This window comes from Bison bison, unplaced genomic scaffold (assembly GCF_000754665.1).
Source record: "Bison bison bison isolate TAMUID 2011002044 unplaced genomic scaffold, Bison_UMD1.0 scf7180017864327, whole genome shotgun sequence".
Lineage (NCBI taxonomy): Eukaryota > Metazoa > Chordata > Mammalia > Artiodactyla > Bovidae > Bison > Bison bison.
Genome location: NW_011494899.1, coordinates 5,419,295 through 5,444,456, shown reverse-complemented (window position 1 = coordinate 5,444,456; position 25,162 = coordinate 5,419,295). Strand labels below are relative to the sequence as shown.

The window sequence follows — 25,162 nt, the reverse complement described above, 5'->3', positions numbered from 1 at the left end:
CTGATGTTAAATCTTCCTTTAGGGTCAGTGCGGGCTGACGACGAAGTGGATGTGGATGGGACAGTGGAAGAAGATCTGGGTAAAAGTAGAGAAGGCTCAAGGACAGATGATGAAGTAGTACAGAGGTTTGTGTTCTTCTGAACCTATACATATAACCCCTTGGGAACCTGGAAGGCTGTAGCTTCTTTGTATCTCTTCTCCAAAGGCCCAGAAGTACTCTGAATTTAAATAGGTGAAAAATAAAGACATTAGAGGTAGCAACTGTGTGCATGCATAGTATCTCCTGACTTTGCCCCTAAGAATGACTGGTCAGAATAAGATGAATTAATTCCCTTGGAAACTATTTTGGTAACTATTTCAGAATACTAGCACTATAGCCTTGCTAAGATCTTAGAAAAGACTTTGGTTGTATGCTCAGTAAGTGTGTACACTTTGTAATTAAAAAGATTTACGTCTGTTGAGCAATGTTTTCATTCAGCCTTTTAGGACTTAAAACTTTGTAGAGCCTTAGAAGCCAGAATTTCCCTGGCATGTGTCCCATGTGAGGGAACAGAAATGTGTGTGACTTTGCTTTATAATAGAGGAAAGTTGGGTTCACTTTTCTGACAATTTTAAGCATAGAGTGGTTCCAGCTTGGTATTAAAAGTAACCTATCATTGTGGAAAAATAATAGTGAGATGGTAGACTGGTAATATAAAGGTTTCCTTTTTACCCTTTCAACCTTTAAGACCATTGTGCTTTCATCACAGATGCTGTATTTTTGGAGGGAACTAAGTAATGCAATATTAGTTGATCAAATTTTTTTCCTCAGAGAGGAAGAAGCTATTCAGTTGGATGGATTAAATGCATCCCAAATAAGAGAACTTAGAGAGAAATCAGAAAAGTTTGCCTTCCAAGCTGAAGTTAACAGAATGATGAAACTCATCATCAATTCATTGTATAAAAATAAAGAGGTAAGCAGCCTGTGGTTATGATGTTATTTTGTTTCTGTATGGTAGCTAACTTGATGACTTTCACAGTTAATGTGCTTTGTTGCTGTTTAGTTGTGTAGTCCCTAAGCCATGTGTGACTCTTTGTGACCCCATGGACTGTAGCCTACCAGGCTCCTCTGTCCATGGGATTTCCCAAGCAAAAATACTGGAGTGGGTTGCCATTTCCTTCTCCAGGGAATCTTCCTGACCCAGGAATCACACCTGTAACTCCTGCCTTGGAGGCAGATTTCTTTACCACTGAACCACCAGGGAAGCCAATAGTTAATATGCTTACACAAACAGTTGTCAAAGTTTAAAGACCCAGCATGTGCACGAATGGCTACTAGATACCTATTTGTATTTGTGGGAAGGGGGAGAGACATTTTCTCTTCTTTCTCCCTTTCCCCTCCACTTGTGTTCATGGCTTGCTGAATAGTTGTGAGTCTTAAGGACATTCATACAAACTGAGTCTAAGTATTGAATACATTAAGGTCACTAAGAAGGGAAATAGAGTAGTAACTACTCTGATCAGTTCAAGTGTTCTATATAGTTGTTCCAGTCCTTTGTGTAAAGAACTGTATCTCCTTTTAGCAAGAGAGTAAAGCCACCCTTATACCATAATACTCTCTAGTCCTTAAAGAGAGTTTTTTCAGAGTACAGAGGAGAAATGAATTTGACGTTAAGTTTGATGTCATGTATTTTGAGGCTAATTGAAGTGTGTATTAAATCTGGCTTCCATTTAGATTTTCCTGCGAGAACTGATTTCAAATGCTTCTGATGCTTTAGATAAGATAAGACTAATATCACTGACTGATGAAAATGCTCTTGCTGGAAATGAGGAGTTGACGGTTAAAATTAAGGTAAGCTTAGAACAATTTTAAAGTGGAAAGAACTCTTAGAGATAGGGAATCCATTGTCAGTCAAGGTAGACTAGGTTAGGGGCAGTAACAGTTAATTACCAACTGTCAGGGACTTAAATCAGGGGTCAGTCAAATATGGCCTGTGGGCCAAATCCAACCTGCTGCCTGTTTTTATAGATAAAGTTTTATTGGAACGTAGCCATGCCCATTTGTGAATTATCTGTGACTGCTTTTGACAGAGGCCGTACGGCTTATAAAGCCTAAGATACTCTCTGGTCCTTTTCCAGAAAAAGTTTGCCAACCCCTGGCTTTAAGTCATTAATCACAGGCTGCCTTGGGGCCTCTGCTTTGCATCATCCTCACCCTAGGACACAGGCTGATGGAGCAGCTGCCATCTGGCGTATAGCTGGTTGTCATGGTGCAAAGAAAGCTTGGAGGGTCTCATACCAGTTAAAGGCTCCACCCTGAAAGCCATGCTTTTGACTCCCACTTGTAACTCATTAGCCAGAACTTGTCACATGGCCTTAACCAACTATCAGTGAGGGAAATATATTCCGGTAATATTTCCGGAAGGCAGAGAGCCGGGAATATTTAGTGAAGAACATTGATCCCCACAGATTACAAAGACAGAAAAGACATAAGTCATTTAAGTTTCAGATCCTTTTATCTTCTATCAATGAAACAGAGAAAACATAAAATTTTATTTTTCTTGATTTTTTTGTTTTTCCCCTTAAATAACTTGTTCTGTTTAGGTCTATCTCTGCCCATTGACATTTAGACTGGTCCTTGCCTTCTTACATTGATTGATATTTTATCAAATACACTAAACTTAAAATTCTTCTCTATAAAGAAAGATGTTTGTACTTAAGATGTGTGCTTTTTGAAAAGACCATAAAATACTATCTGGAGGAGGGAAGGAGTTCAGTTTTTTTCCTGCATTGGATTGATGTGCTTCAAAACTGATAGCTTCTCAGTATATAGCTGAGTATTTCCTTTCCATATTGTGAGTATTAAGCAAGTGTAATTGTCTTGTTCTTGGTTTTAGTGTGACAAGGAGAAGAACCTGCTGCATGTCACAGACACTGGTGTAGGAATGACCCGGGAGGAGTTGGTGAAAAACCTTGGCACCATAGCCAAGTCTGGAACAAGCGAGTTTTTAAACAAAATGACTGAGGCACAAGAAGATGGCCAGTCAACATCGGAACTGATCGGTCAGTTTGGTGTTGGTTTCTATTCTGCCTTCCTTGTGGCAGATAAAGTTATTGTCACGTCGAAACACAACAATGACACCCAACACATCTGGGAGTCCGACTCCAATGAATTTTCTGTAATCGCTGACCCCAGAGGAAACACTCTCGGACGGGGAACAACCATTACGTGAGTATTACTCACTTGTAATGAGAATTAATAGCCATAGCCAGGCTCTTGACTCTCCAATTCTAGCTCTCTGAGCCAATGGCCTATTCTGGACCTTAATTTCTTTGCCTGTAAAAATGAGGAATGTGAGACCAGTTCTCATCATGTTAAGTATTTTGAGACCTTGCTAAGGACCAGACCCAGAGTTATGGTGGCTGCTGTCGATGGAGGGCGTCAAGTAGGAAGGGTTAGCTCTTCCAGCTGAAGGCGCGTCAGAGGACTCACAGACAGGTGGCTTGTCCAGGTTTTCCAGGGAAGCAGGACTCAGAAAAGTGGTGGCAGTCTGTGGAGCATCGTGGATAAGGGCTTGGCAATACAGTGTGTTCACAAGATTCAAGGAATGCATTTCAGGCAGTGGCAGTTACTCATTGAAATTGTAATGAAGTTTTTAAAGTTTTCTGAAGGTGGTATGGAGGGTGGCAGGGGCGGTTGAGAAGAGACTCTCAGTAACCTGGGTAACCGTTGAAAATATTCAAGATTGTAACTAGGGTTGGGGGCAGGTTAGAGAGAACAGGTACAGATAAAGGACCTGAAAGAGAGTTATGAAAGTTCTCTGGAAGAAAATGTCTCACTGGAGGATAGTTAGATCTTGTCTGGTGGCTCAGATGGTAAAGAATCTGCCTGCAATGCTGAGACCCTTGTTCAATCCCTGGGTTGGGAATATCCCCTGGAGAGGGAATGGCTACCCACTCCAGTATTCTTGCCTGGAGAATCCCATGGACTGAGGAGCCGGGCAGGCTACAGTCCATGGGGTTGCAAAGGGTCAGACATGACTGAGGATAGTTACAAGTCATCGAATTTGAAGTGGAATTTTAAGTTACCACCTTTGTGGGGCCGGGAGGGGCTGCATTGAGTTACAAGGGCTTCTCTTATTGTGGAGCACTGGCTCTCAAGCACATGGGCTCAGTGGTTGCCATGAATGGGCTTCTCTTGTTGCAGTGCATGGGCTCTCTAGTTACTTAGTTGCCCCAAAACGTGTGGGATCTGATCTGAGTTCCCCAGTTCAGTTCAGTTCGGTCTCAGTCGTGTCCGACTCCTTGCAACCCCATGAATCGCAGCACGCCAGGCCTTCCTGTCCATCACCAACTCCTGGGGTTCACTCAGACTTAAATCCACCGAGTCAGTGATGCCATCCAGCCATCATCCTCTGTCGTCCCCTTTTCCTCCTGCCCCCAACCAGGGTTCAAACCTGCATCCCCTTCAGTAGAAGCTTGGAGTCTTAATCACTGGGCCTCCAGGGAAATCCCAAGCCAGTAACTATTGTTGGTGTAAACAAGGCAGATCTTAGGCCCAGTTATCTCCTGGTGCTTACAGCACTGTGAAGTGTGAAGCAGACAGGAGACAGGACAGCTTTCTTGCTTTTGTTTTTTTATCTCCATCATAGAGATAAAGAAATTCCAATTTAGAAGTCAGTTGACTTACCCAGTTCTGCCAAGTGAAAATGTGCCCACAGCCCTGCTTTTTCCTTTTTTTCTTAATTCAGTTTAAAATTGTCTCAGTATAACTGATTTTTAAATATGCAAGTAGGAAACAAACATATATCTTATCATTTCAACATTTTCTTCATCCCAGAAGACATTTTTTGCCTTCACTGTCACAAATTTTCCTTTAATAAAAACTAGACAACTGCATTTTAGTATTTTTACTAATTTTTCATTGTAAACTTACCTTTCCCTCCCTTTGTTATTGACATTCACATATCCTGATCTCTTTAGGAGGCATCACTGATAGTTATACCCAAGTGCCCTCTCTGTTAGGTGGTAGGAGAATACAGGTAAATCACATCTCTTAACTAGAAAGACAGAAAATGATGTCCCAAGAGGTGTTTGTGTCTTGTGTTGCTAAGAGACAGGTGAGATGTCTAGATAGAAAGTTCCACATGAGCAAACATTTTGTTGATACTCCATTCCCAGTGGCTAATGTGTGACTGGCAGATATTTGTATGAATGGATAAGGGTCATCAGGACAGTTTTCATGAAGTAGTATGGATGGTTGGTCAGTAAACGAAACTTTACAACAGGTTCTCCTTTCCTTGGGCAAAATTGCCTTTTTTCTTCAAGGCCTACCCCACCAATTCACTCAGTGGATACTTGCTTGAATGTCTATTAACTGCTAGAGTTTAGGGCTACAGTGGAGAATAAGACAGTGGCTGTTCCTCCTTTCACATGGCTCATTCAACTAAGAAAGAAAACACAAGAAATAATTTCAGAATGGCAAATGCCAGAAACGAAGCTAAGGGACAACCCCCTTATCAGAAGGTCTTTCTGAAATGGTTTTGAGTTAGGTTCAGATGTTCTAGGCAGCAAGCACTGCACGTTGGACAGTTTCAGAGGCACATTTGAGGAACTGAAAGTCTAGAATGGCCAAAGGGAAAAGAGCAAAGGCAAGGAAGTAGCAAGTTCAAGATCTTGCCCTACCTACATGTTACTTCATCTTAATACTGGGCCAGTAAAGTAGAGGCTGTCAGACGAGTGTTTCCTCCCTACTCCTGTTCTTAGCCCTAGTGAGCCACCACTTATGAGAGATTTAGTGAAGAATAAATGAGATCATGAAATCAGCATCTTGTAAATGCTAACATAAAATGGCTTCTGCCCCTCCTCCTTATTCTATCTTCTGCATTTCTCCCTAAAGCTAGTCACTGCTTCTCATCTGTTGTCTCTCATGCCATCTCCTCAGAGATGAGAGAATTAAGTACTACTGCATCTTTTAAAGTCAGCCTTTCCTGAACACCTTCCTCTTTGCCATCAAAGTGTAAACGTATTGAAGTCTCTCTGGGAGGAGGGGCAGGCAGGTGATGCACCTTTCTGCTGTCAGGCACGTGCTCTCTCGTTTTCTTTCCTATCTACTGTTGGGCGTTTCGAAAAAGCAGACTTGCCTTTGCTGCTATTTCACCTTCTGTTCCCCCCTCAGCCCACGGTATTTTGACTTTATCCACCACTTTTCCATGGAAATAAATTACCAGTATTCCTTGTTGCTAAATCCAGTGGATTCGGTCTTATTTTAGTTGCTGTGATCCCCAGCAATAGTGTCTCTCTTTCTTTTTTTTTTTTTTTTTTTTTGAGTTTTTCTTTTGTGTTTTCTACAGAATTTGCATTTTACTGCTCCCTCCTTAAAACAATCCACTCAGTACCTAGCATCATTTTTTTAAATTTCCTTTGCCTGTTTCTTAAATGTTGATAGTCTCTTTTCTTCAGAAGTTCAGTTTTAGCCCTCTGTGTCCTGTGTCCATCATGCAGTCTTAACCACTGTTGTGGATTCAGGCTCCAGTTCCTTCTCGGGCTTCTCTAATCTATATTCTTAGCCAAGATCAGGAGTCAGCAGACTTTTAGTTAAAGGGTCAGCTAGTAAATATTTTAAGCTCATGAACTATAGGATCGTGAGATTTCTCATGTCAGAACTCTCCTATCCATAGTTTGAAAGCGGCCATAGACAATATATGATGAGGTTGTGTCCTGATGAAATTTCTTGTGAGTGGCAACCAGAGTTTGCCAACCCCTGGTCTAGATCTTGCTACTGGGTTCTAAGCTTATATATCTAATTGCCTCTTGAATACCTGACTAAGATGTCTAATCATCAGCTTCAATTTGCATCCAAAACTGATGCAACTTGGTACCAACCTAGGATCACTAGTATGTATACTCCGAGACCAGAGTTTAGTCCCCTCACTAGGCTGGGTCATCATGTACTGTGTACTTGCTGGAAACTCCTCCTAAACTATACGCTTTTTGAGGCAAGGAGGGGACCATGGATACAACATTATCCATTTCTATTGGGAGCACAGACATCAAGATATGGGCTACCCACTGTGTTTGAGAGTATGATGTGGCTGTTATTTTTGGTGGGTGGAGAAGTTTGCAGCAAGGGTGGTAAGGAAGAAGAAGCAGCAGTGCTTCAGTTTTTGGTACTGTAGTTATTATCTCAGCCAGTGCTGTTCCTGATAGAACTTTCTGTGGTAGACATGGTCTTTCACTACTCTGTCCAGTATGGCAGCCACTTGCCACATGTGACTGTTGACTTGGAATGTGGCGATTTAACTAAAGAACTGACTTCAACTGTTAGGACTATAACTATTTATAACTGACTATAACTGACTTTTAACTATTAACAAATAGTCACATGTAACAGGTGGGTGGCTCCTTTTTGTTTAGTGCAAATAAACAGTTCAGATTAATGTTCTAGCTATTATTTTAAATAAATTCATTTATTTATTTTTGACTGTGCTGGCTCTTTGTTGCTGCGCAGGCTTTTCTGTAGTTGCAGTGAACAGGGTCTACTCTAGTCATGGTGCGTGGGCTTCTCACTGCAGTGGCTTCTCTTGTAGAATATGGGCTCTAGGGCACGTGGGCTCAGTAGTTGCAGCGCCCAGGCTCTAGAGCGCAGGATCAATAGTTGTGATGTACAGGCTTAGTTGTTCCATGGCATGTGGGATCTTCCTGGATCAGGGATCAAAAACATGACTATTGCATTGGCATGTGAATTCTTTACTGCTGAGCCATCAGAGATGCCCTCTAGCTTTTTCTTAAGGAACGTGTTTTTATTAGGGGTTAACTGTCTATAGTATGTAATCAGTTGATTTCTAGGGAAGCTAGCAGAGTGCGTATGATTCAACTTTTCTCCAGAATATTGCAGACTTCCCACCTTCAGCTAGCTTAAGATTTCTGTTCTTCAAATGAAAAAAAATCCAGCACATTGAGGAGATTGGAAACCTTTTCATTTTTTGCTTATAATGAAGACTGTTTTCCACTTGAGGGAGTGCAAGAAAGATTCTTCCTTTTACTATACCCATATTTGGTACATTTAGGTCACAAACCTTTATTGGTGATAAGAGTTCTTAACATGAATGATGGGGGCTTTGTGGGTTATGCACAGTTGGCTATTATAATCAAATGAATATTTACACAAATTTATATATCAGAACTTTTAAATAATGACGTGTCTCTAAATGTCTTATTTTCCTTGCAGCCTTGTTTTAAAAGAAGAAGCATCTGATTACCTTGAATTGGATACAATTAAAAACCTCGTGAAAAAATATTCACAGTTCATAAACTTTCCTATTTATGTATGGAGCAGCAAGGTAAATTTATATGAATAAAATTTATATATGTATATTACCTTGGACATATTTAAATATTTAACACATAAAGAATGAAGGTTAAATCTGGTTCTTCTAATGCAGGATACTCAGTATTTTCTTACTGAAGACTATTTTTTTGAGCTGTAATTTTTTTTCATATCTTATAGATAAAATCAAGAATTATGAAACATTAGCTTAACCATCATTCTATTTTCTACATAAACAGACTGAAACGGTTGAGGAACCTGCCGAAGAAGAAGAAGCAGCAAAAGAAGATAAAGAAGAATCTGATGATGAAGCTGCAGTAGAAGAAGAGGAAGACGAAAAGAAACCAAAAACTAAAAAAGTAAGCCCGGTTCATCCTCCTACTTAAAATATTGTTTAGGTTATAAGGTACCAGATTCCTAGAAAAAGGGGTAAGATTTCTTGTTGCAGGAGAGGGGTTTGGGTTGGAGGAAGGTGGTCAGAGGATACAGCCTTCCAGTTATAAACGAGCACCAGGGACACAAGAGACAGTGTGGTGGGGCCAGCACTGCTCTGGAATGTATGGAAAAGCTGTAAGAGTCTTAATTCCTGAGAGTTCTCATTATAAGGAGATTTTTTCTTTTGGTCCATTTCTTAAAATTGTTTATTCTTTTATTCTCATCTGTATGAGATGATCGAGGTTAGCTTACTGTGGTCATCATTTTCACAATATGTGTAAACCTTTATGTGGTACACCTGCAACTCGTATAGTAATGATCTCAATTGTATCTCGGTAAAACCAAGGCAGGGGAGATGGGAGAACAAAGGTGGAAAATATTTTTTAGATTATGTTAGAAAAAACACAGAAACCTGGATATGCACAGACTGATTTAAGCTTCAGTTCTTCATGATCTTTTCTCAAGGCCTTGTCTGCAGGCCCAGCTTTTAAAATCCAAGCTGTTTGTGTGCGTTTTCTCTCCTTAGAAAGTTTTAAGTAGCAAACGCAGATCATTTTTATGAATTATTCTCTGACTTTTATATATTGCCCAGGACTGGTGGCTTATGATAAGTCTTGAATTTTAAAATCTTGAAATCTTTTTGCATCTTCTTTTGTCACATAGATATGAACTATAATTAAATTAATTAAATTAATTCTCTGGTCTGCTCAGGTAGCAGAGTAGGTAGAAGTAATGGTGAATTTTGAGAAATATATAAGATGTTGGATTTCTGTAAGTCATGAAATAGAAATACATAATATGCATATCCTTCTAACCTCAAAACATATATTCAAGAAATAACATTTTAGCTAGTTAAAAATAACTGAAAAAAATCTTAATTGGATTGTTACCAATTATTACAACCATTTGCCTTTCTTGTATTAAATATCAGTCTTAAATATTTAGAGAGATACTTAAAAAAATTTTTTTTTTAATTTTGAATATTTATTTATTTATTTGGCTGTTATGGGTCTCAGTTGTGGAGCCCAGGCTTAGTTGCTTCATGGTGTGTGGGATCTTCCCAGACCAGGATCAAACCAGTGTCCCTTGAATTGCAAGGCAGATTCTTAACCACTGGACCACCAGAGAAGCCCTTTAAAAAAAATTTTGATCCATTTGGTAGGAACCATATTACAATAGAGATACCCTATATTATTTTGAAATGTTCTAAAGCTGTAGTTACTGTACTATAACTATTGATACCATTGGTGTAACTTAGGAGAAACTAATCAAATACTGTAATTTCAGGTTGAAAAAACCGTCTGGGATTGGGAACTGATGAACGATATCAAACCCATATGGCAGAGACCATCGAAAGAAGTAGAGGAGGATGAATACAAAGCTTTCTACAAATCATTTTCAAAGGTAAATGTTATTTTAAAATAATGTGATAATAAACATCCCTATATCAAAAATAGGTTTAAACACAGGTTTATAACTATTTCAGCACAACCAGTTTCCTTTTTAATCCTGTGTGTTTTATATTATGCATTAAAAACTTTACTCTGAGATGGAATCTATAGGCTTCTAGACTAGATCACCAAGGCTCTATGCTACAAAAAAAATTAAGAACCACCTACGTCAATAGATGCTTGATTTTTGCTACAGAACCTGTAAGGCATAAAATCATGCTATTGAATGTCCTTTACCATAATCTTAAAGGCTTGTTTACAACATCAAACATTTATTTTGAGGCCATGCCTAGAAATGATGACTAAATCTGTTGTCTTGCCTTTTTTTTTTTTTTTAACTGATCATTTCTTATAACTCTTAGAATCCAAAACTAGCTTTGACTAAGATGGTTTCAAGTTAATGTTTTCTCAAACAGCATTTTGTACAAATGGAACAATTTAATGAACTTAGCATGGCTAGAGAAAACTGTGTCCATCATGCAGTCTTAACCACTGTTGTGGATTCAGGCTCCAGCTCCTTCTCGGGGTTCTCTAATCTGTATTTTTAGCCTAGATCAGGAATCAGCAGACCTTTAATTAAAGGGTCAGCTAGTAAATATTTTAAGCTCATGAACTATAGGATCTGTGACATGTCAGAACTCTCCTATCCATAGTTTGAAAGCAGCCATAGACAGTATATGATGAGGTTGTGTCCTGATGAAATTTCTTGTGAGTGGCACCCAGAGTTTGCCAACCCCTGGTCTAGATCTTGCTACTGGACTCTGATTGTTCTGTATTCTTTATTCTATCTGCTGATTTGTTACTTAACCTTTGTTTCCCTTACGTTAACATCCAACTACCTTTAAGCTTTACCTCTAAAAACTTTCCCTTGGTTCTGCCTCCTTTTTCATTCTCATGTAACCTAAAATCCTAGCATATATAGAGGTACTTACATCTTAACAGCTATATTAGAAATATGTGAGCAGTGTGTGATTTTAAGTCTTTTAGAGGCTACATTAAAAAAAAAATTGAAACAGGCCAAGTTAACTTTTAATAGTCTATGTTTTTTTAACCCAGTATTCCAATAGTATTTCAACAGGTAATCAATACAAAAAATTGGTCCTTTTTGGTTTTTTTGTTTGATTGGGGTTTTTTGTGGGATATTTGTTGGTGCTACATTATCAAAGTCTGGTGTATGTCTTACACTGACCAACACATCTCACTGTGGACTAGCTACATTTCAGGTGCTCAGTATGGGTAATATAGGAATTTTCTGTTCTTATATACCTCTTGGATCCACTGCTGCAGTCCAAGTTTCTTGGAAGAAATCTGTTGCTGAATGCTTTTTTAGCTGAATAGTACACTCACAAAATTTCTTATGTCATTTTGTCATTTAGACAGGATGGTGGTTTTCCTGTCCTATCCTCTCACGTGTGTAGAACCTAGACTCAGCCATCCTTCCCAGGGGTAGGCAATAGAGAACTGTTGACAGCCACATCAGAATAGCCATGTCCAGCCAGTTAGAAGTGCAGTCTTAACTGTTTCTTCTTCCCTCTTTGCCTTCCTCTCCCCTTCACTTATTTGGTAAAGGAACTTTTTTGTTAGTTGACTGTTAAACTGCATGTGTACCACACCCTATGTTGCTTAGCCTTTGCACTGCCTTTTCCATGTGCCTTTTGAATGACCCAAGATACCAACTTTCTAGGAAAGCGATGACCCCATGGCATATATCCACTTTACTGCTGAAGGGGAAGTTACCTTCAAGTCAATTTTATTCGTACCCACATCTGCCCCACGTGGTCTGTTTGATGAATATGGATCCAAGAAGAGTGATTACATTAAGGTGAGTTTTTAAATAGTATAAACTGAGTTTAAAATTTGGAAGCATGATTTCCAGAAAGTGACCTTTGTTTTTTTGGTCTCCACTTTAGCTGTATGTGCGCCGAGTATTCATCACAGACGACTTCCATGATATGATGCCCAAGTACCTGAATTTTGTCAAGGGTGTTGTAAGTATCTGGAGGTTATTGGGGGAAGAGGGGAGTAGAGTGGGGGTCTTAAAGTGGGTTTTTTTTGGTCGGTTGGTTTTGTTTTTCTCTGACGTTTGTATTGCTTGTTGAACTTTTGCTGTCTGCAGGTGGACTCGGATGATCTCCCCTTGAATGTTTCCCGTGAGACACTTCAGCAACATAAACTGCTTAAGGTAAGTAAAGTGAAGTCGCTTCAGTCGTGTCCGACCCTTAGCGACCCCATAGACTGCAGCCTACCAGGCTCCTGCATCCATGGGATTCTCCAGGCAAGAACACTGGAGTGGATTGCCATTTCCTTCTCCAATCCAAATGTTCAAACATAGAAGTTGAAAGAGCTGTCCAGTGAGCACCCATATATATGTACTATCTGGTCTAAAGTTAGAATATAAACATGAAAGCAATCTTGTAACTGTTGCCAGTGACAACTTAAGTTTCCATTCAGTCTGACACAGGAATACTTGGCCATTCCCTGCCCCCCTTGGTAAATACCAGTGTCTTTGTATCTTTCTCCACTACTCCCCTGCTACCTTACATAGTGTAGGTTCTCAAAAGTTTGTGAGGAAGTTCTCTAATGAGTTATTCTGTCATTTTGTTTAGGTGATTAGAAAGAAGCTTGTCCGTAAAACTCTGGACATGATCAAGAAGATTGCTGATGAGAAATACAATGATACTTTTTGGAAAGAATTTGGTACCAACATCAAGCTTGGTGTGATAGAAGATCACTCAAATCGAACACGTCTTGCCAAACTTCTTAGATTCCAGTCTTCTCACCATCCAAGTGACATGACTAGTCTAGACCAGTATGTGGAAAGAATGAAGGAGAAGCAGGACAAAATCTACTTCATGGCTGGGGCCAGCAGGAAAGAGGTGAGAGAACTTCGACTGGTCTGCTGTGTAGCTAGGGACTGATTTATAGCCAACTCTTGAGAGAGAAAAAAAGGAAAATTTGTAAACTGAAATAGTTCTGAGACCTGGTCAGTTACTGACAGGAAGAAAAGTCATTTGTATTCTCTGCATCTCTTAATTCCCTACCCATAAAACGGGATTGTTGGTACTCTATAAATGTACCTACTTGGATGAAGAAAACATACTAAGGCCAAACTGGAAATTTGTGTTATTTCTTTTAATTTTGTAGGCCGAATCTTCTCCCTTTGTTGAGCGACTTCTGAAAAAGGGCTATGAAGTGATTTATCTCACAGAACCTGTGGACGAATACTGCATTCAGGCTCTTCCCGAGTTCGACGGGAAGAGGTTCCAGAATGTTGCCAAAGAAGGAGTGAAGTTTGATGAAAGTGAGAAAAGTAAGGAGAGTCGTGAAGCAGTTGAGAAAGAATTTGAGCCTCTGCTAAACTGGATGAAAGATAAAGCCCTCAAGGACAAGGTATTCTAGAAATTAGAAACACTGAAAATTTTAGCATCTGTGTTTTAAAAAATTGTTTTGTTAGCAAATTAAACTTTGTAACTGGTTACTTTTGTAGTCATTAAAAGTTATACAGAACACTTAATATTGTTACATTATTGGGAGGACAAGCTTAAAATTGATGAACTGAAGAATTACAGGGATATGTAATTATTCTGTATGTAGGTACTTTTTTTTTCTTTGTAACTGAAAGTTTTTCATAATTTAATATTGTCTTTACAATAGCTTAAATTTTTACAGGTTAAACTTAAGTTGTATATGTTTTTGAAAGTTTAAGTATTTCTGACTAAGAAATTCAGTTATGAAATGACAGTTTTCCTAAGAATCTGAATAAGAGGTACTTTTCTGAACTGCCTGTTTGTGATCTTAAGTGATGAGTCCTTAAGGAGTTGAAATGCAATTACTTGACGACCTTTATTGTTGATATTTAGAGATAACTTAACTTTCGCTTTCTCCTCCAAAGATCGAGAAGGCTGTGGTGTCTCAGCGCCTGACAGAGTCTCCATGTGCTCTGGTAGCCAGCCAGTACGGGTGGTCTGGCAACATGGAGAGGATCATGAAAGCCCAGGCATACCAGACAGGCAAGGACATCTCAACCAAGTAAGCATCCTCAGGGAAGGCCCTGCCAGGATGTAAGCTCTCGCCCAGCCTCCCATTAGAAGATAACACAGCTTCTACACAAAGAACGAATGGGTTTTAAGTGTCTACCACTCTCCATTATAGAGAAGTTGACAAAATGATTAGATTTACTAAAGAAAAGGTCTTGCACTTGTGATTTATATTTAGTATTTTATATACAGATGGAAATTTTCTTAATCTGTTACATATAATGTCTTTCAGCATTAGGTTTTCTGCTTGTATCTGGACTGCCTTTACATTTTCAGATAATAGTTAAAGATGAAGTTAAGGACAGTTACATTTCTTAAATGAGTTAAATCCTTTTTAATTACCCCTTCTACCCCAAGTGGTATTCTCCACTAAATACAGGGTAGAAGATGCACAACCAGCAATTGAACTCAAGGACCAAGTACTGGAGGTACACTAGGTCTTTGGTACCCTTTATTTTTAAGAAATGTGTATTTCAGGTTTATATTTTAATGTAACAACCATAGTTTTGAAAATGACTTCTTCCTTGCTTTTATTCTCTCTTCTACCTGGACTATCTTCTAACTAGCTACCTATTGTCACACTTTTTTTCCCCAACCGTAGCTTAAGGATTCTTCTATCCGAAGTGTAGTTTACATTGTCTCAATCCCTAAACTCCATTTAAAATATACCTATATTTCATAATTAGCATGGCTCAAGTGTATAATATTTATAAAATCAGATGCCAAAGTGCTGTTTTATTTGTCTTGTACCTTGGCTAGATTGTAAATGTCAGGTGGAAAATGGGTTTCTGCTTATATTCCATTGCAACAGTACAGTAGCCATTTAAGTCCATCTTTTCAGTCATTTATTAACAGGATGGTACCTTCTATCCAACAAACATTTGAGCACCTACTGTGTCTATATACTGATGCTCCACAGTAGACATCACTACTCTTTTGCAATGTTCAGACTAGTCAGGATTGAGAAATCAAGGCATAATTCTGTAAGCCCTGTGTGTATGATAGGTATGCCAAGATGTAGGGAGAAAGGTTTCTTCCTGTCCTCAGCCTGCAACTGCAGGAAGGAGAGCAGTCATGGAGGACAGGTAGGATGCTAACAATGATGATGGTATACCCATAATGCATTGCAGCCGAGCTTAGTGAAAAGTGCCATTTTTCTTGGAACCATATTGGTTGAAGCATCATGAAGAAGGTGTTACTTAAGCAGCACCCAGAGCCTGTTCTGTTCCAGAACACTGGGGAGACACAGCTGCAATTATGATAGTGATTACATTAAGAGGGGATGAACAGGACATTAAATCAGTTCATCCACTCAACAAAAGGCACTTGGGATTCATTAGTAAATAAAGTAGTTCTTTATTGTACTATTTGATCTAACCATGCACGTTGCCCTTTAAAAGGGAAAGCGTGATTTAACAATATATAAGCATGTCTTGATTTTTTAAAAGTTATCTGTAATTATGTAAGTTATACTAGAATGTGGGAAATGTATGGACCCTCAAATTTGATCTATTTGTTAACGTTCATTTCTACTCTGTAACAGTTATTATGCCAGCCAGAAGAAAACATTTGAAATTAACCCCAGACACCCACTAATCAGAGACATGCTTCGAAGAGTTAAGGTGAGCAGTATCACGGCCTTACTCCTCTTTTTAATTTGACTTCTTTGGACCCTTTAGTATTAATAAAGTGTGTGACTCCTTCCATTTCAGGAAGATGAAGATGACAAAACTGTTTCAGATCTTGCTGTGGTTTTGTTTGAAACAGCAACACTGCGGTCAGGATATCTTTTGCCAGACACTAAAGCATATGGAGACAGAATAGAAAGAATGCTTCGCCTCAGCTTAAACATCGACCCTGATGCAAAGGTTTGATGTAACTTACTGAATGTTTGAGTCCCGGTATCAGGCTCTGTGCTAAAAATGAATGAGAAATTTCCCCTTTCGCATCCATTTTCTTTTTTTGCCTGTCTCCCTTTGTTAGCTTGACTGTTAACTCTAATTACAGGGTTTCCTCTATAGTTTTGTAGTTAACAGAATTAACTGAATTGAAGTTAATTATGATTTTACACATTTAAATGAACAGAATGAACACAGAGCCAAGGTGTTTGATGCATTATGGGCTCATAAATGTTGCCCTTAGGTTGAAGAAGAACCCGAAGAAGAACCTGAGGAAACAACAGAGGACACCGCAGAAGACACAGAGCAAGATGAAGAGGAAGAGATGGACGCAGGAACAGACGAGGAAGAACAAGAAACAGCAGAGGTAGAGCAAACCAAGAGGGGGACTTGCATTTTTAGTTCTTGAAAGTCAGAACTATTGCCAAAATCAAGAAATAGGCATCTAATATCAAATTCAAAAGCTGGAACAAATCAATTTAAATGTGTATTTTGATCCTCCCCACTGCCTTTACTTCCTTAGTTTAGCCATCCATTCTATTTTTAAATAGGCAAGGAGCCTAGGGAGGCAGGGACTGGCGGCTGCAACTTTATTTTAATCTTTTTGTTGGCTGTGCTGGGTTTTTCTGCTGTGCAGACTTTCTCTGGCTTTGGAGAGCAGGTGCTTACTCTCCTCATCGCGGTGGCTCCTCTTGTTGCAGAGCAGGGGCTTCAGTAGTTGCAGCACATGCCCTCAGTAGGTAGGGCTGCCGGGCTCCAAAGCACAGACTCGACAGTTGTGGCTCAGCTGCTCTGTGGCACGTGGGATACTCCCAGCTCAGGAATCAAACCCGTGTCTCCTGCCTTGGCAAATGGATTCTTTATTCCTGAACCACCAGGGAAGCCCTCGCCACCCATTCTTGAGGTGTTTTTAAGCAGATTACTCCTTAGTCTACTGTGCTTCCATGTTCTCTGCCACTTGCTTCTGCCTTACAGTAACATTAACCGATTCTAAATTTTTGATTGTTCAGGGACTATTGATCTTATGGGTTCTAGGTTATTTTGCAGATTAGCAAGCTAAGATTCTAGCCTATAGATCCGATAATGGAAATAGGCTGGATCTATTTCCATTTTTACCATACATGAACCTTTGGTGAGCAAAGGTTTGTTGTGCTGATTTTTAATGTATTCTGATTTTTCTGTTTTCACAGAAATCTACAGCTGAAAAAGATGAACTGTAAATTATACTCTTCCCATTTGGATGCTGTGTGGAGAGGGAATGTGAAGTTTATTTCTTTTGGGAGAGACTTGTTTTGGATGTGTCCCCCACCCCCATGCCCTCAGCCCCCTTCTCCTCTGCACTGTAAAATGTTGGGATTGTGGTCACAGGAAGAAGTGGGGTTTTTAGTTGAATTTTTTTTAACATTCCTCATGAATGTAAATTTGTACTATTTAACTGACTATTCTTGGTGTAAAATCTTGTCATGTGTATAAAAATAAAAAAGGTCCCAAATATCCAATGTCTTGCTTGTCTTTTTATAATTCATTGTATAGAGCTCCCTGATACTTGATTTTTCTTGCAGTTTTTTGGTGATATACAGCATAATGTCTTGACTTACATACATCAGGAAATGGTACAAGTAGTGAACGTCCATCATCTCATAGATACAAAATAAAGTAGTTCTTAGATCCTGTGTCCTGAGTTTTCTTCTTAGAAAAGTAATGCATACTTAAGAAAAGTGGCTTTTAAAATTCTTAAAAATCACTCATAGAAAGAAGGGACATACTCTTCTTTACAGAATTCCAAATAGTACATGTAGATGCTCCCTCTTCCAGGAAGTGGAGCTGAATCCTCCTTTCCTTTTTGAATGTGGGCTGGATTTAATGACTGTCTTCTAGAGTGTGGAAAGCAGGAAACAGTAACTCTAGAGCAGAGAACCTTGGCAGATGCTACCCTAATAACCAAGTGATCGAGGTTTGTATCAGCCAGTGATGTCATGTACCCCCTGACATGTGAAGGAGGGCACTTCACCTCTGGTGGTATTCAAAAACTCAGCCTAACCTAGAATATGTGAACAAAACCAAGGAAAGAAGCCTCATAGGAGGAGACTAAGGAGACATGGCAACTAAATGTCATAGTAGCCTGGATAGATGAAAGCTGGGGAAATCCAGAATCAGACCTAGTTCTGGCATGTGTGATCTGTACCACGGTTATGTTACATGAGGGCATTCATGGAAATGCAGAGGGATTTGGGAACTGTGCTGTCTTGGCAGTTTTCCTGTAAATCTAAACTTACTCCAAAAGAATCCAAACCCTAGAAATACTAACCTCTCACTAAGCACATATGGTCAATGTCACTTTTATTATAGTTAATTTACAATCCACATTTGCCATTACAGTCAAGCTTATTCAGAGAAATAAGCCAAAATTATAAGGGCAAGAGACTGTAACTACACTCTGGGTATCTATCAAACTACAGAAGCTGATGATATAAACTGGCAGTTTTCAAGATTACCTGGTCAAGCCATAACTAAATCAGTTAAATCTACTGAGCACTTCCTCTTGCAGTTTGTATTAGGTGCTTAAACACAAACAATTTCATTCATTAAATTCTAAAAATACATATTTAATTCTCATTCACAGAGTTCTTGGCACAGTTGAATTTTGATGTTCCTGTTGTCTTTCTTTCAGTCCCAAAAGCTCTGTTTTAAGTTCTCCAGGTTTGGGTGGAATTTCAGGTATTCTCTATAAAATACAAAAACAAAATATACAGATAACCGTGCTTTTTTACACTGTGAATGTGACCTGAAAAACATCAAAGAAAGTAAAAAGTAAAAAAGAACAAAAGCCCCCTGCCACTCAATGATAAATATTATGAGGACCTGCTGTTGATCTAAGTTACTTTCTAGCCCTCTGTTTACAGCTATCAGCATGGCTACAGCTTAAGTACTAAAGGACTCACAGAAAGTTTGCATCAATATTAATTGACAGGCCACAAATTTGAACAAGGTTTCCCACACTGGGAAATTCTTTCCTGCACTATTTACTGACCTCTCTAACACGCCTAGCCAGAAAACAGGTATCAGGAATCAATTCCTTTGTTAAGAAACAGTGCCTACTATGTGCAAAGCATAAAGCAGTAGGCAAAAAAAATTACAACACTGCCTTCAAGAAAAGTGACTTCTCAAATTGGTAACAGCTTTAGTAAGACAATTCACAAACCATGGTATGGTTTAAATATTGGTATTGTATCGTTAAGTGAAAGTGAAGTTGCTCAGTTGTGTCCAACTCTTTGCGACCCCGTGGACTGTAGCCCACCGGGCTCCTCCATCCATGGGATTCTCCAGGCAAGAATACTGGAGTGGGTTGCCATTTCCTTCTCCAGGGGATCTTCCCGACCCAGGGATCGAACTTAGGTCTCCTGCATTGCAGGCAGAGGCTTTAACCTCTGAGCCACCAGGGAAGCCCATAGTATCGTTTAAATACCACCTATTTAAATATTCAATACCTTTGGTATAGCCACAAAGTTGCACATCCACCACTATAATAAATTTAGAGAACATTTCATCACCCCAAAAGAAACCCCAAACCCATTAGCAGCTGTCCGCATTTCCACACAACCCTCGCACCACCACCACCATCATCAAGCCACTGCCCTGTCTATAGGCACGCCTCTTCTGAACATTTCATATAAATGTATCACACAACATGCGGTCTTTCATGACTAGTTTTTTTCACTTAGCATGTTTCCAAGATTCATCCATATTGTCACCTATATCAATACTTCCTTTTAGGACCAAAAAATAACTCCATTGTATTTATTTATTTATCCACTCACCATGTATCCATTTATTTACATGGATACAAATAAATGTATCCATTTATTTATCCACGCACCAATTAATGGATATTTATTTGGATTGTTTCCACTGTTTGGCTAAAGTGACAATTCAACTTTGATTAAAATAAAGCACTTATTTACATAGAAATACATAACCAATTTTAATATGATTTTGGCATCAAAAGTTAGGAATGTTGGCACAGGTCCTAAATAGCAGTCTTTGTATATATGGCTATTTCTGGAGACAGCCAAAAATAAATGCTTTAACAAGGAACTCTGCTCAATAGTATATGGCAGCCCGGACGGGAGAGGGGTTTGGGGGAGAATGGATACATGTAGATGTATGGCTGAGTCCCTCTGCTGTCCACCTGAAACTATCACATTGTTAACTGGCTACACTCCAAAACAAAATTAATTAAGATGTCAAAAAAAGAAAATATCATAGTAAGTGGTGTAGAGAAAGGCTTTCAATATTTTAATTCAGAAATGTAAAATTCAAAATGTCTAAAGTGCACTTTACTTAAAATGACTCAGGATGAAAAAAAATTATGATCAACAACAAAAAAAAACAGTGCTTTAAAATGAGTCCAGAGACTGTCTTTTGACCTACTATGCCTCCAATAGTAAACAGATGACAAGTTAAGAAAAACAGAACAAGTAAAGTAATGCCGGGGAGAAGGAAATGCAAAAGGGAAGCCTGAGGAGAAAACACTCAATTCCAGGACAGAACACTGCCTTGAGTCTTTGAATCTGCTCCTGGACTGGATGATTAGGAAAAGGTCCCCTTAAAGCAGCAGTCCCAAACCTTTCTGGCACCAGGGACTGATTGTGTAGAAGACAATTTTTCCACAGCTCAGGGGTAGGGGGTGGGGGAGATGATTTCGGGATGATTTCAGCACATTATATTTATTGTGCACTTAATTTCTTAATCGAATGCTGCTGCTGATCTGACAGGAGGTACCGGTCCAAAGCCTGGAGCTCAGGGACAACTGCCTTAGAGCTTCTGCCCTAAGACAGCACTGAGCACAAGCCCCAGGCAGCCCTCCTGGTCTCCTCTGCTCTGAAATGCACCCCGAATTCTAGCTGTATAGGCTGAAAGCCTACTGCAAAGGCTGGTGATAGTTACAACAGTGACAATAACTGCTGGAACAATGCCAACAGACACAGATAAAAGAACATAAATCCCTTAAGTGTCAGCAAAGCCAACAGCCTCCTATACACAGCCTGCCAGCCCTGGCCATCAAGTCCCTACAGAGGTCCCCCACTGCCGATGTCACCACCCAGTCAGGATGAGGTGGCCTGGGACATGTCAATATGCCCCTTCTAGAGATTTCTGTCCCATGCCACCTCCTCCCAAGGTCCAGGCAGCTGCTGGTAACAACCCTTGAACGTTCTCGCTGACAAGATGGGAGAATGAGGGGTTAATTCCCAGGCATTCCTCTCTTTGTGAAACCTGTTTGATGTCTATTCCTGCACAAGCTAAAGATCAAACAAACTGCATTTCTGTGGAAGGTTCTTACCCCTTTACTAACTATCCTTGATGATTCCCTAAAATTCAAGAGAAGCCGTCTAAAGTGGTAAGAAAGAGCTACTGCCGCATTGTTTGCACAAAGCCTAGATACCAACTAAATGTCCACAGAGAATTGAGTAAATAATATATGGAATATCTATATTATGAAATACTATTCAATGACCAGAAAGAAAAAAAGCTATCAATATAAACAAATCTATCCATACAGTCGTTAACCAAAACAAGGAATCCACAGAGAAACATGTATATGAGTTTATCTTTATATGAGGAAAAAGCACCCCACAAACTCTGTGTGTGTGTGTAAATCTGGAAGAATATGCCAACCAACAAATGGCAGTTAACTGGGGAGTAGACTGGAGACAGGGAGTCGTCAGTGGGGGAGGTTTTCCCTTTTAGTCTGTGTGCTATACTAAGTTGCTTTCAGTCGTGTCCAACTCTTTGCAACCTTATGGACTGTAACCCACCAGGCTCCTTGGTCCATGGAACTCTCCAGGTAAGAATGCCCTCCTCTAGGGAATCCTCCCAACCCAGGTCTCCTGTGTCTCCTGCATGGCAGGTGGATTCTTTACCACTGAGCCACCAGGGAAGCCCATTCACATCCATAGCATAAAACACCAAGCACATTCCTGTAGTTATTTGCACTGTACTTCCTTGCCTCCATCTGCCCAGGACCGTAACTCCTCAGAAGTATCTCTAGTTGTCAGTTCTAATCCAAAGAATGCTTATTAAATTCCTCCCTCCTTTGAAGGCCTACATTCATTCCTTCACTCAACAAATATTCACTGGGCATCTACTACACTCTAAGATCTTTTCTAGATGATTGAGACAGGAGAGCAAACCAGACAGGCACAGTCTCCCCGCCCTGGAAATTATACTCTAGTGGAAGAAACAAAGAACAAGTAAAGAGACAAATGAATAAGATTACTGCAAATTGTGACAAGTGCTCTATCCGAAACGAAGGACTAAGATGGAATTCTTTGGGGAATTCTTTGGGGGCCATACAAAGAACACTCATTGCTGGAGGAGATCAGATCTGAGCAGAGACTTTAAAGTTCTGAAGAAGTAAACCAAAACAAAATCTGGAAAAAAAAAAAAAGGCATTCCAAGAAGAAAAAAAGCAGGACCCTGAGGTGAGGACAGGCTTGATGAATTGGAGAAACAGCAAGGAAGTGTGTGTGGCTGCAACAGAGGGAACAAAGAAAGAGGAGAAGATAAGGTCAGTGACAGGCAAGTGACAGACCCAGTAAAACCTCAAAACTGCGTAGACTGTTTTAAGAGCAGGCTATGTATTGCTCTAATGGCCATGAGATGCCACTGTAAGGTTTTAGGCCCCAGGCAGATGCAATCCTAATTTCAACATCACTTTTGCAGAGTTCCAAAGAATAGCAAGGAGAGATAAGAAAGCCTTCCTAAGTGATCAACACAAAAAAAGAGAGGAAAACAATAGAATGGGAAAGACTACAGATCTCTTCAAGAAAATTAAGAGCTACCAAGGGAACATTTCATGCAAAGATGGGCTCAATAAAGGACAGAAATGGTACGGACCTAACAGAAGCAGAAGATATTAAGAAGAGGTGGCAAGAATACACAAAAGAACTATACAAAAAATATCTTAATGACTCAGATAACTACAGTGGTGTGATCACTCACCTAGAGCCACACATCCTGGAGTCCGAAGTCAAGTGGGCCTTAGGAAACATCACTACGAACAAAGCTAGTGGAGGTGATGGAATTCCAGCTGAGCTATTTCAAATCCTAAAAGATGACGCTGTGAAAGTGCTGCACTCAGTATGTCAGCAAATTTGGAAAACTTAGCAGGGGCCACAGGATTGGAAAAGGTCAGTTTTCATTCCAATCCCAAAGAAAGGCAATGCCAAAGAGTGTTTAAACTACCGCACAATTGCACTCATCTCACATGCTAGAAAATTAATGCTCAAAATTCTCCAAGCCAGGCTTCAACAGTACATGAACCGAGAACTTCCAGATATTCAAGCTGGATTTAGAAAAGGCAGAGGAACCAGACATCAAATTGCCAACATCCATTGGATCATAGAAAAAGCAAATGAGTTCCAGAAAAACATTGACTTCTGCTTTATTGACTATGCCAAAACCTTTGACTGTGTGGATCACAACAAACTGTGGAAAATTCTTCAAGAGATGGGAATACCAGACCACCTGACCTGCCTCCTAAGAAATCTGTATGCAGGTCGAGAAGCAACAGTTAGAACCAGGCATGGAACAATGGACTGGTTCCAAATTGGGAAAGGAATATGTCAAGGCTGGATATTGTCACCCTGCTTATTTAACTCATACGCAGAGTACAACATGTGAAATGCAGGGCTGAAGCACAAACTGGAATCAAGACTGCCGGGAGAAACATCAATAACCTCAGATACGCAGAGGACACCACCCTTACAGCAGAAAGCAAAGAGGAGAGCGAAAGTGAGGAGAGATGAAAGTGAAAGAGGAGAGCGAAAAAGTTGGCTTAAAGCTCAACATTCAAACAACTCAGATTATGGTATCCAGTCCCATTACTTCATGGCAAACAGATGGGGAAACAATGGAAACAGTGACAGACTTTATTTTCTTGGGCTCCAAAATCACTGCAGATAGTGACTGCAGCCATGAAATTAAGACACTTGCTCCTTGGAAGAAAAGCTATGACCAACCTAGCCAGCATATTAAAAAGCAGAGACATAACTTTGCTGACAAAGGTCTGTCTGGTCAAAGCTATGGTTTTTCCAATAGTCATGTATGGATGTGAGAGTTGGACTATAAAGAAAGCTGAGCACCAAAGAATTGATGCTTTCGAACTGTGGTGCTGGAGAAGACTCTTGAGAGTCCCTTGGACTGCAAGGAGATCAGTCAATCCTAAAGGAAATCAGTCCTGAATATTTATTAGGAAGGACTGATGCTGAAGCTGAAACTCCGATACACTGGCCACCTGATGCAAAGAACTCACTCACTGGAAAAGACCCTAATGCTGGGAAAGATTGAAGGTAGGAGGAGAAGGGGATGACAGAGGATGAGATGGTTGGATGGCATCACCACTTGATGGACATGAGTTTGAGCAAGCTCCTGGAGTTAGTGATGGGCATTCGGGAAGACTGAATGCAGCAGTCCATGGGGTCGCAGAGTTGGACATGACTGAGCCACTGAACTGAACTTTGCCGCTGTGAAAATGAAGTGGTCCAGGAGCGAGGCGCGAGGACTCTCCGGCACTCACCAGGTCTGGTCGGTAGTACCTATGCACCACCTCGGCGCCGGCGCACATGGCCAGGAGGCTGGCAGCGAACATTTTCAGGTAAGACGACCAAGACACACCCGCGGGCATCTTCGGAGAGCTGGACGGGGAGGGAAAGCAGCCGGTGTTAGAAGGTCCTGAATAAGCCGTGAGAGGAAACGAGCCCGACTGCAGCGCAGCTGCGGAGTCAAAACACCTGGGACTTCAATTATGAAGAGGGCGCTGGGCGCACGAACGCCCCCTAGAGGCGGAAGACCAGCCCTCCACAGGTTCGGAGTGTGGGGACCCGTCCTTCGGCGTTCAAAGGCGGCCCTAGCCGAGCGAGCGGAAGGCCGCAGGGGGTGGTTCCGCACCAGATGGTTTGCCGCGCCCCTGGAACTCCAGGGAGGAGAGGGACTACAGACCGCACTGCCCAGCCTACACGTGTGCCCCGGGGG

At 40.3% G+C, this 25,162-nt stretch overlaps 2 protein-coding genes across 2 annotated transcripts in view; one reads left to right on the top strand and one right to left on the bottom strand.

The window, feature by feature from the left end:
• HSP90B1 (heat shock protein 90kDa beta (Grp94), member 1) overlaps positions 1 to 17,623 on the top strand; it is an 18,903-nt gene extending 1,280 nt beyond the window's left edge. The window contains exons 2-18 of the mRNA XM_010853420.1: positions 23 to 125; positions 812 to 953; positions 1,715 to 1,831; positions 2,877 to 3,208; positions 8,210 to 8,321; positions 8,548 to 8,667; positions 10,031 to 10,147; positions 11,879 to 12,016; positions 12,105 to 12,182; positions 12,311 to 12,376; positions 12,801 to 13,070; positions 13,339 to 13,584; positions 14,087 to 14,223; positions 15,775 to 15,853; positions 15,944 to 16,099; positions 16,374 to 16,496; positions 17,320 to 17,623. Of these exons, the coding sequence (XP_010851722.1) occupies positions 23 to 125; positions 812 to 953; positions 1,715 to 1,831; positions 2,877 to 3,208; positions 8,210 to 8,321; positions 8,548 to 8,667; positions 10,031 to 10,147; positions 11,879 to 12,016; positions 12,105 to 12,182; positions 12,311 to 12,376; positions 12,801 to 13,070; positions 13,339 to 13,584; positions 14,087 to 14,223; positions 15,775 to 15,853; positions 15,944 to 16,099; positions 16,374 to 16,496; positions 17,320 to 17,349 (2,366 nt within the window). The 3' untranslated portion in view covers positions 17,350 to 17,623. The remainder of the gene's footprint in view (positions 1 to 22; positions 126 to 811; positions 954 to 1,714; positions 1,832 to 2,876; positions 3,209 to 8,209; positions 8,322 to 8,547; positions 8,668 to 10,030; positions 10,148 to 11,878; positions 12,017 to 12,104; positions 12,183 to 12,310; positions 12,377 to 12,800; positions 13,071 to 13,338; positions 13,585 to 14,086; positions 14,224 to 15,774; positions 15,854 to 15,943; positions 16,100 to 16,373; positions 16,497 to 17,319) is intronic.
• Positions 17,624 to 18,454: 831 nt separating this feature from the next.
• LOC104998312 (chromosome unknown open reading frame, human C12orf73) overlaps positions 18,455 to 25,162 on the bottom strand; it is a 6,947-nt gene continuing 239 nt past the window's right edge. The window contains exons 2-3 of the mRNA XM_010853419.1: positions 24,708 to 24,825; positions 18,455 to 18,854 (exon numbers count right to left, since the gene is read on the bottom strand). Coding sequence (XP_010851721.1) covers positions 18,747 to 18,854; positions 24,708 to 24,815 — 216 coding nt within the window. The 5' untranslated portion in view covers positions 24,816 to 24,825 and the 3' untranslated portion in view covers positions 18,455 to 18,746. The remainder of the gene's footprint in view (positions 18,855 to 24,707; positions 24,826 to 25,162) is intronic.